We start from the raw sequence: 12023 nt of genomic DNA on the forward strand, positions 1-12023 counted from the left end.
GAGGGGCACGTGACCTCACCCGCTCCTTCTTCCGGGATCGAGAGTCTCGAAACATCTTCCTCCGAGTGAAACAATGTCTCATCAGACGGGTATTCAGGGTAAGAGCCACATATTCTTATGATGTATACACCAGCATCTGTTTGAGAGGAATGAGCGAGCAGCGCGAGACACACACAGTGCCGAGATTCGTTTAGAAAAACAGACATTTATGATTAAAATCATCTTCTGATCAGTGTTTGCTGCACATGCATCCAGACAGCAGCAGCAGACTCTAACATCCACAGCAGGTCATCTTAATACCTGCAAATAAACTTATTAGTGCTGTCAAACGAGCCAAAATAAAAGCTTTTCTTTACATATTTATTATGTCTATATAAATGTTCTCACATGCAATATATAGTTTTAAAGTATATAAATGTATTAATTTTTAATGATTGGCTGTACATGTAGAGAACGATATTACTGTGTGAATGCATATGATATAATAATAATAATAATGAATTGTGTGCATTATTATATATTATATGTGTATTATTTTGATAAACTTGCCCACAGTCGAGCTGTATTATTAAACTAATCCCATCCAGGGTTATAATAATTAACTAAAACTTTAAATAAAATACATGTTAACTGAAATACGAAATAAAACACACAACTTTCTCTTTAATTTACTTTAATTTGAAGTGCTAAAAAAAAAATTAATTAAAACTATATAGACATTTTAAAAAAAATACAAAAAATTACTAAAACTTTAAAATTATAATGAAAATGAAAAATAAAAAAACCTTAATTTAAAATATTTGTTACTTAAAATAAATGTTAACTGAAATTAAAATCAGCAACATTTATCATTTATTTACTTTAACTTGATGTAAAAACTACAACTAAAGCTGAAATACAGACTATTTATATTTATTATTAAACTATTTAACTATATATATTTAAATTTATATTTATTTAATTATTAGAAATGACAAAAATGCACAAAATTCCTTAAACTTTACTAACTTGTTGTTATTATTATTATTAATGCAGTTTATATAAAGTAGTAACCAGTCAGAGCACCAGAAAACATACACCTTACTTTAGATATTAATATATTAGATATTATATTCATACTAGATAATAACAATTAGAACCTAACTAAATATTAACTTCCTGTTTTCTGTGTTTCTGACTACGGTCATCAATAATAATAATAGATCTGTACATAATGTGCTTCAGTAGAGCTGATAAAGACATGTGATATAGTGTGTGTATATCATCAGAATCTGATTCGATTGATTATCAGTCTCTGGTGACTTGTCTTGTAGTTCACTCGTTAGTTTGTTCGTTTGTCTTCTAGCTGCTGACGAGGTGAAGGATGTTTTTGGTAACGCCAGGAACGGACAGTACAGACTCCTGAAGATCGTGATTGAAAACGGTAGAAACCCCACGCAGGATCATTTACAATCATCAGGATAAAAGTAGCTCATAACTCACAGATTTAGGAGGAAATCTTGGACGTGTCAGTCCTAAATATTTCCCGATTCGTTTTAGCGCTAAAACTAGCTCCTAAATCTGTGAAACGTTAGGAGAAGTGAAGAGGACTCCTGAGTCACTAAGACTAATCACAAACTATCCTGAAATAGCTGTTTCCGGCAAAAAAAGGTATCGCTTTTGGTTTTGGAGGCTATCCCAACCTTAAATGTTCCTTTGATTATATCCTTGTTTTCATTCAGCAGCTGGGCAAGAAATAACAGCTGTTCTTGGGTCCAGTTTGGTTTTCTGTTATGTTTGCATGTCTTACTATTAGTCATGATTATTCTCTAGTTAATTAAAAGGCTGTTTATTTGCATATCCGCTAATTGTTTATGAGAAGCTGACAATTATCTGAACATATACTTGTTTAATTAGTGACACTTAACCTGCATTTTATAATCTTTATTTGAATGTGGCAACATAATGTCACACTCCACAATATTTCTATGAATAAATCTCTGATAGAGACTTTCAGCCAATCACTGTGTGCGCAGTTACTAAGCATGCTGACATCATCCATAGCAACGAGGTAAACCCCGCCCCCTTACTCTGATCTTAAGACTTCTCTCTGTTGCTTAGTACAAGTTTGTCTCAGCAGCTTTGTGAATAGGTTTTAAGAGAAAACTCTTAGTGGTAAGATGAAATGTTTTGTGAATACGAGCCCAGTCAGAATGAGTGATGGTGGTGGATGTGGTTTCAGAGGAGCTGGTTCTAGGCCTCACCAAAGCGGCCGCTCGCAGCTGGGAGGAAGACTATGATGCTCTTCTGCTTCCTGTGCTGGATAAAGAGCTGCCCTGTTATATCCTGTACCGCCTGGACTCCACCAACAGCCTGGGACACGAGTGGATCTTCATCGCCTGGTCACCTGACCACTCACCTGTAAGACACACCAGTCATGACCATAGTCTAGATCTTAAAGCTTCTTCAGATGCCTCTCATTCTTATCATTCTCATACGTGTTCAGGCTCGTCAGCATCGTTAAACAGTGTGTGTGTGTGTGTTGAGGGGACAAACACTGATCTGGGACCCATTTACACACTGATCCTTTCAGTTCTTCTGGAAACAGCTGAACTGATCTGTTAGACTTCTGTTATTACACAATGTTTAGTACTTTTATATATTATTATTACTATAAGAAATGTATTTATATTTATTAAACAATATATAAATAATATTAAATAATAAAATAATGTGTAAAATGTAATTTATAAATATATTATGATTTATAACAAAATAATAATACATGATTACTAAAATATGAAAATGCTTAATAACAGTTTTATAAATAATAATATTACTAATAATGATATAAGAAAATTTAAATATTTTGTAATTAAATATATTTATGAAAAGAAAATATAATATAAATAATATATGTATACAATATATTTTAGGATTTATAAATATAAACTAATAATTATTCAATTATTGATAAATAATTACAAACTAAATAAATATGTATAAATAATAAAAAATATATAATTTGTTATTTGAAATTGTATTAGAAATGTATAAATCTTAATAAATAATATATATTTATAAAATAATATATGTAAAATGTTATTTAGAAAATATATTTTAGTATTCATAATTTATAATAATGATTAAATTATAAAAAAATTAACAACACCTACATTGATATATGTTTAATTAATAACAATATTTTATAATTAATAATAATAAGTAAAATATATTTTTTTGACCTCAAGGACATCTGATCCCACTCTTAGGACATTCGACAATGCGAGTGTAAAGACAAATGGTTTCTTTTCCACACATTTTTGGTCACGATTTGGTCTGATTTTGTTCTTTTTACATTTACATTAATTTTCATTCATTTAGCAGACACTTTTATCCAAAGCAACTTACAAATGAGGAAAACAACAAACGATTGTGAAGGTTTTTAAGTGAAACTTCCCTTATTTGACTAAGACTGATAGCAGTGGCCGTCTGTGTGTTTGGTGTCGAGCGGCTGCTGCTCTGTTGACTGTGTTTGCTCTTCAGCTGCTTTCATGTGAAACTCACGATCTGTCGCCGCTCTTTCTGACAGGTGCGGCACAAAATGCTGTACGCCGCCACCAGAGCCACGCTCAAGAAGGAGTTCGGCCTCGGACACATTAAAGATGAGATGTTCGGCACCGTGAAGGTTCGTTTTCTTCAATGCAGATGTCAACTGAAGACTTCCTTAAAATGAAGCAATTTAGATTCAAACTACCAGTCAAAACTTGGGGGTCCATAACATGGTTTAATGTTTTTGAGAGAAGGCTCTTCTGCTTATTAAGGCTTCATTTATTTGTTGAACAATATAGTGAAAAATTGTATATATTATTCTAATGTAAAACAGCAGTTTTCTCTGTGAATATGTGTTAAACTGTAATGTATTTCTGTGATCTGCAGCTGTATTTTCAGCATCATTACTGCAGTCTTCAGTGTCACATGATCTTCAGAAATCATAATAATATACTGATCTCCTGCTCAACAAACATTTCTGATTATTATCAATGTTGAACACAGTTGTGCTGCACAATATTTTTGTGGAAACTGTGATGCATTTTATTTTTCAGGATTCACAGATGAATAGAAAGTTCAAAAGAACAGCATTTACTTGAAATATAAATCTTTTGTAACATTATAAATGACTTTACTGGAACTTTTGGTCAAATTAATGTGTCCTTGATGAATAAAAGTATTAATTTCTTCATAAAAAAAATCTTACTGACCCTAGAGCTTTGAACAAATCTCTCTCTCTCTCTCTCTCTCTCTCTCTCTCTCTCTCTCTATACACACACATATATCTGTGACCTAAAGTTTTAAGAACATCACAGTGTGCATTTGTGCTCATATATCATGTGTTTGTCTGTCAGGATGATGTTTCTCTCAGCGGATATAAGAACCATGTTATGGCTCAATCGGCTCCTCTACCCCTGACGGCTGCTGAGGAGGAACTACGACAGATCAAACTCAGTGAGGTACACACACACACACACACACACACACACTCACTTGTACTCACTCGTACACACACACTCGTACACACACACACTCACTCGTATACACGTACACACTCACTCGTACACATGTACACACTCACTCGTACACACACACACGCTCGTACACACACACGTACACACACACACACTCACTCGTACACACACACACTCACTCGTACACACACACACACACACGTACACGCTCGTACACACACACACACGTACACACTCACTCGTACACACACACACACTCACTCGTACACACACACACTCACTCGTACACACACACACACACACACAAATGTGCATGCTACCTCCAAAACAAACACTTCTCTACACTCCTCATTAATCACAACAACATCAGGTGTATGGCAGATAGAGAAGAAAACACTTCAGAATTATTACTGAAACATAGATGGTTTTACACAAGAATGTTTGTATGTTCTTACTAAAGGAAATAAGTAATTTGAGATGTCTTTCACTATCAAGTCCACTCTTCTGTCGTGGTGTTATGCACATTCCCTTGTAAGCATGACAGCTATTCAAGATATGTGGCAGTGTTTCAGTGACCTGCTCTGTAGTGTGATGCAAACAATGAGGAACCTGAGCTGTAGGAAACCAGATAGAGAGGTTAAGTCTGGTAGGGAGGACTTGTAATGTGGCTTTTACTGTGAAATTAACAATGTCCTCACTGAGTGCAGTATTCTTCAGAAATGAATGTGAAACAATGATCAGCAGAGGGAAGACATGCCAGTTTTCCCTGAAGTTTCAGTCCAGTCCAGTGTTGTTTTTGTTGATGCGGATGTTAATGGTTTACTATCACCACCGAATGTGACTGTTGCTCTGACATTTGTAAAGGGATCAGTGATGATATCCTCCGAAACTCTCACGCTTTCAGTGTGAGACCGCACCCACTCCACTGATACTCCAGCTCGAACACAAGGAAGTGGGGCTCTGACTCCCTGGCCAGCAGCACCTTACGTCTCCTTAGATCCAAAAACAGGGAGGATCGAGCCAACTCCCTAACGTCTTTATCATCATTATTCAGCATGTGCAGAAGATGGGAAATCCGCATGCTGGAATAAATCCATGTCACATTCGGTACCCCCAACCCTCCTTCCCATTGAGGAGGAAAAATAACATCACGAGTGCTGTGTGTATCAAGTCCAAACCACTTTCGCACTAGGCTCACTGTTTTGTCATCCATTTCGCTCAGCACTTTCTGCTGGATGTGAACGTTGGAGAACAGATGTTGTACTTTAGGCAGTGCCACCCACACACACTCACTTGTACACACACACTCACACTCACACTCACTCGCACACACACACACACACACACACACACACTCACTCGTTCACACTCACACGCACACACACACACACACACACACTCACACTCACACACACACTCACTCGTTCACACTCACACACACACACACACACACACACACACAGGAACTAAGATACGGCTGTGTAGATCAGAACACCTGCATTAACTGCTTTCATTTGAGAGAGAGAACGTTCTTCTAATCAAAGAAATGATATAGTACCAGTGACTAAAAAGCCTCGGACCTGCTTCAACACCCCTTAAGACACTTACTGCAGTTAAACACAGTGAAAACACGGTAAATTAATCAGTGAAACTTCTTCAGTCAGTGTTTTTCTTCTTGCTATTCAAGAAATTCAAAACCGAAAATAGGTTTTGTTTATATAAAATAATATTTATATAATACGTTTTATCGAAATATTCTAATGACTCATGAGTTTTTACATCAGCCTTTTTTAATAATATAATTCTGTTTCTAATCCAGTTTGTTGTTGAAATGTGTGGCTGTAATAAAAACTTTTGTACAAATGTAATTTACTATAAAATGTCTCATTTTTGGTAGTAATTACTGTAGTGAAATATCTGTGAGGGTCTTTTAAAATGCATTTTTAACATGTTAGTGAGTGAGCTGATCATGTGATTCACGACCATATAAGGACGTACAGTGAAAACATCCCGCCCCATCCCTAAAACCAGCCAATCAGAGAGCAGTACGCTGCAAACAGGAAGTAGAAGTTTCATTTTCCTTAAAAAGCCCCATCTGTAGGTCAGAGATAAGATCTGACAGCGCTGAATTAATGACAGAGAGAACAGAGAGACACGATGACACCTGAAAATAAATCAATGAAGGGAAGTGAAAGACACTAAATGAGCCTGATCATCCTGATGGTATTTTATAACTGCATTTCTGTGGTTTATTATCCATGAACTAATCAAATGTATCTTGAACGCACTGTACATGGCTTTAAGCATAAATGTGTCCCTGCAGCACAAAAGCAGTCATAAGTCGCTGGGGTATATTTGTAGCAATAGCTAACAATACATTGTATGGATCAAAATTATACATTTTTCTTTTATGCCAAAAATCATCAGGATATTAAGTAAAGATCATGTTCCATGAAGATATTTTGTACATTTCCTACTGTAAATATATCAAAACTTTATTTTTGATTAGTAATATGTATTGCTAAGAACTTCATAAACAACTTTAAAGGAGATTTTCTCAATATTTAGATTTTTTTGCACCCTCAAAATTGACCCTTATGACTGGTTTTGTGGTCCAGGGTCATATATGACAAATGCATAAAGATAATAAATGTCCATAATTAGTCTCTCTGTGTGTGCGCAGGTTCAGACAGACATTCATGTGAACACTACTAAGCAAACTCTGCAGGGGGTGGCGTTCCCTCTGGACGGAGAAGCTGTCGCTGCGTTACAACAGTTCAAGGACAAAAAACTCAACTACGTTCAGCTGGTGAGAGACGCACACGGCCCACAATGCAGCAGTCAATCGACAACAAAGAGAAGCAAAACAAAACAGTTTTTGGTTGATATCTGTTGTTTTATTTCCAAAGAGCATCAATTTTGAGAAGGAGCTGATCGTGCTGTCGAACACGGATGCCACGGAGGTGAAGGATCTGCCCAAGCGGATCCCCAAAGACGCGGCGCGCTATCACTTCTTCCGCTACAATCACTCGCACGAGGGCGACTACCTGGAGTCTGCAGGTACAGACTAGTGCTCATGTGTTTGATCATCGGAGGAGGAGCATTAGTCCAGGTGATATGTGAAGAAAATGGGTCAGTTTTTCATAAAAGCATGAAACCTGGTACACTTGTACAGTTTGGAGCCCTGAACATGGCAACCAGTTTACTTTCCACCATAAACAAATGATGTATTTTGTCATATCGCCTGAACCAAACATACATCTTTCTTTGATAATTATCTAATATTTTATTCAATTATACAATGAAAGATTGTTTTCAAGAATACAATCGCATATTTCAGAGATATGACAAAAATAATCTCAGGTAAGTGTATGTTTCCTTACCGCTCAGGCAGAGTCTGGTAGGAGGTATGTTATTAGTTAATTATCAAAGAAAGAATAGCCATAATATGGACTATTGTAAATACTGTGATGTGCTTCTAACATTGCTGATTTCACCATGAACTCTTCGCCTGAACAGTTTGTTGTATTCCTTGAGCATCAAAACATAGCGGTAGACATAATCTTTTCTGTGTCATCATGTCTGGTTCAGGAGATATGACACACAATCATCATTTGGTTATAGCGGAAATTAAAATGGTTGCCATGGCAACCACAAGCTGTTTTTTTGTTGTTTTTTCCGATGGCCCCGTTTCTGAAAATCTTCAGGACCCCAAACTATACAAGTGTACCAAGATTCATGCTTTTGAACATTTCCCCTCAAAGTTTGCACCGATCACCTGGACTACGTCAACTGTGAGAGGAAATGATTCTAATCCACATTATAGTTGACTGAAACAACACTGAAACCATTAAAAAAACATTTTCTTTGCTTGCAATTAAAACACAAAATATATAAAATAATTATTTAAGTTAGTTGCCTTTAATTTTTTTTTTTTATATATATATTTCATTTTAATTTTAGTACAATTTTTAGGAATTATTATAATTTTTTTTATTAGTCATTTTTATTTCAGTTTTCATTATTTTAGTACATCAAGTTGAACGAAATAAAACCGAGAAATGTTGCTTTGTCAAATAGCTGAAATTTAAATAATAATATTTGATTTCTGTTAAAGTTGACTTTATTTCAAGTAAATGTTTTTGTATGGTTTGAGTTAACTATAATAATATGCCAAGCCAGCATTTCTCATTTTTATTTAGTTTAACTTGATGTGCTAAAATAACTAACACTAAAACTGAAAATAATAATAATTAAACTATAAAAAAGACAAAAACCACAAAACAAAATTACTAAAGATTCAAAATTAAAATGAAAACAGACTAATATTCAAACTCAAACATTGAAATATGAACACAGACTGTAATAGCCTGGTGTTGTTTCAGTGTTTGTTTACTCCATGCCGGGATACAGCTGTGGGATCCGCGAGCGCATGCTTTACTCCAGCTGTAAGAATCCGCTGCTGGAGATGGTGGAGAGCAAACTGCACATGGAGGTGGAGAAGAAGGTCAGTTTGGTTTGGCTCGTGATTACAGGAATATTCTCCACATACAGCACATCATTATCATAAAAACAATATGGTTTACAGCATTTCTGTCATACTTTGGAAATATACATTATTAATTATTAATGACTAATTGAATACAAATACTATATTTTTATTATTTTAAAATGTTAATTTATTTTATTTCTAACTTTTACATTTTATCATTTTAATTCGAATTTCTAATTTACCAACTTTATTTCTAATCTCTACCTTCCTGTCATTTTAGTTCTAATTTCTGTTTTTCTTTCCAATTTCAAAATTTCTGTCATTTTAATTTAGTTTCTAATTTAATATTATTTCCTTTTCATAATTGTAATTCTGACTTGTTGCTAATTCTCTTTCATAGCCTGCATCTTACATAACCTACACAACTTTTCAAACGCTTATTTTTATTTTTTTCATTTTAACCCTCCCATGGTGGTCAAAATGACCTTTTTATTTCAGTGAAATAAATTCTATATATTTTAATTCAATGTTTATTTGATTTAATATTTTGTATTTTTAGGAGATTTTACTGTACTAATTTATATTTGTTATATTTAAGATCCATTTATTACTTGTTAACCACTTTTTTGACTGCACTGTTATAACTCTTGAATGCTTTGGAGCGCTACAGTTTGGTCTGTTTTAAAGACACATGGCAGATTAGAAACAAAGTTAGAAAAAAGTGCAACAACAACAAAAACGTTATAGAAGTTTATTATTATGAAAAATGCAACAATTTTATATGAAATATATATTTTACAAAACATGTTTTACTCTAAAACTGAATGAAATCAAAGCCATAAATGTAAACAAGTTGTCTTCCAAATTTGAAGTTGATATCGCAAAACATGAGCTTTCAGTAAAATGTTGTTTGGCTGCAGCAACAAACGTTTCCACTTGAGGAAATTCATTTCTGGTCATTTTGTACAAGTGTGACTATTTTTTAGACCACATAGCAAGTACCAAAACATTTACCAAGTTCCATTCCAATGAAATCAAAAATTCTAAAAAAAAGAACACCAGAGAGTTTAGGGCTACGACGATAAATCAATGCAGAATCGATCCGTGGATGTATTCCGAGATCTTCCGAATGCATGGCGATTCTCTCTGGAGTCGATTCTGAGCTTATATTTTAACAGCAGATGGCGCTCTACTCTAGTTTTTATCTGATGAAGAAGAGCGCTGAACTCATGTCATTTCACCTCAGCGAGATTAATGTAAACATTTAACATTTATTTTTCACTAGGGTAATTTGTACACTAATCTTATTACACTGTTGAAAATGTAATTAGTAACTAGTAATTAACAGAGAGGGGGAAAAAGGTGAGAACATTGCACGGATTGGAGGCATGCTCCACACTGAGCTTCTTTTAAAGATATTTGCTTTGCATGCTCATTTGTAGTTACTTTAGGGTATTATTAAAAATATTTTATATAAAATATTGCAAAATGTGTCCAAAACGGTAAATTTTCACCCCCCCCCCCCCCCCAAAAAAAATCTAAAATTTTAACATCTTGTTGCAACATTTGACAAAAATCAAGATTGAATATATTTGGTCAAAATCTCATGTTATAAAAGATGAAGTACTATGCAGGCTATTTAAGACAATATTGGCTGATTAGATGGCAATGCTGACCTAAAATGTTTGCCCTCTCTCTCTTCACCGTTCCCACATCTCAGACCTCAAATACATCAAATATTGCCCTTTTTAGACATAGGCCTAGCTTTTGAAGTAAAGAAAATACTATACAAAACTATACTATAGTGAAACAAACAACCCAAGAAAGTACAAACACTTTCTCATTGATCTAAGCAAATCTCATAGGTGACCTATTTTAATCTCAAAAAAAGTGACTTGTCACCGAAAGGAGAGTTTGCATCTATGAATTAATGACTTTTATAGAGTACCTTACCCAACACTGTATTTGTGTTGTAAATCTCTGCGTGTTTTCCCCCGCAGTTGGAGATCGATAACGGCGACGAGCTGACGGCCGAGTTCCTCTACGACGAGGTTCATCCCAAGCAGCATGCGCACAAGCAGGCCTTCGCCAAACCACGCGGGCCTGCCGGCCGAAGAGGCGAGCGCAGGATCACGCGGCGGCCCGGAGACGGCCAGGACGCCGACAATTAACCCGCCATCAGCAGACGAGGCCACGCCATTCATTCCTCACAGAATCCGGACTATGCACAATGTGACACAAACACCGCTGCGGTGCGTTTATGAGCTGTACTTTCAAAACGAACCAACCAATTATTAAACGATATTGTGCAAGGCTTTAGTGATTTTAAAACCGTGCCAAAAACAGGTCGTAGTTACTGCTGAAGACGTGACCTCTGCAAACCGTCGCCATTCCTTTTATTGTGTCTTATATTGTTTTATTTTTCTATTTTTTACCAAACACGAGGGAGATGCCAATCACGGCTCTGATGGATCAAACTCATTTTTTTACAACAAGCTCATTTTTTGATATGATTGTTTTGGTTCCCATGTGCTGGGATGCTCATTTTTCTATGCAAATGCAGTTCTGTTTTGTTTTCCGATGTTTTTGTCTCTGAGGTGTATTTCCCCGCCGTCTCCCGAGGCATTACGATGGAGCCAGATCAGGACGTGTTATTATGATCAATCTAAAAAGGGAAGATGGAAATACATGGGTGAATTCGATTGAATTACTGTTAGGTCAAAACGAACACACGGAGTATCTACTGTCATTTGGCAAACCACTGTTTAGCGTCCGTACTGTGACGGCAACCGCTGAGTTTCATATGTAGCCTGTGTGTGTGTGTGTGTGTCTGTGTGTGTGTGCAGATGTCTCAAATACTCGTCTATGTATGTACAAGGTTTTTTTTTTTTTTTTTTAGAGAAAAATAAAGTATATGAATCATTGAATGGACTGTCCTTTATCACATAATACAGGAGAGATTCACACAGGGCATTCTGGATCTGCGTTTTGTGAAATTTGTGGCTAAATTTCAACAAAATAGATTT

General features: G+C 35.5%; 2 protein-coding genes across 2 annotated transcripts in view; one reads left to right on the forward strand and one right to left on the reverse strand.

Annotated features, from left to right (window-relative positions):
* Window positions 1-12013, forward strand: twf1a (twinfilin actin-binding protein 1a). Its single transcript, XM_079412072.1, has 9 exons — window positions 1-98; window positions 1346-1423; window positions 2222-2400; window positions 3572-3667; window positions 4386-4490; window positions 7189-7314; window positions 7415-7565; window positions 8891-9012; window positions 10998-12013. Exons 1-9 carry the CDS (start codon window positions 74-76, stop codon window positions 11166-11168), a joined length of 1053 nt encoding a protein of 350 aa, XP_079268198.1. The 5' UTR covers window positions 1-73; the 3' UTR covers window positions 11169-12013.
* irak4 (interleukin-1 receptor-associated kinase 4) overlaps window positions 11589-12023 on the reverse strand; it is a gene marked incomplete at its 5' end in the record, with an annotated part of 22767 nt that continues 22332 nt past the window's right edge. Inside the window, 1 exon segment of the mRNA XM_079412512.1 lies at window positions 11589-11662.

The sequence above is a fragment of the Barbus barbus genome, assembly GCF_936440315.1.
Source record: "Barbus barbus genome assembly, chromosome: 48".
In the NCBI taxonomy this organism is placed as follows: Eukaryota; Metazoa; Chordata; class Actinopteri; order Cypriniformes; family Cyprinidae; genus Barbus; species Barbus barbus.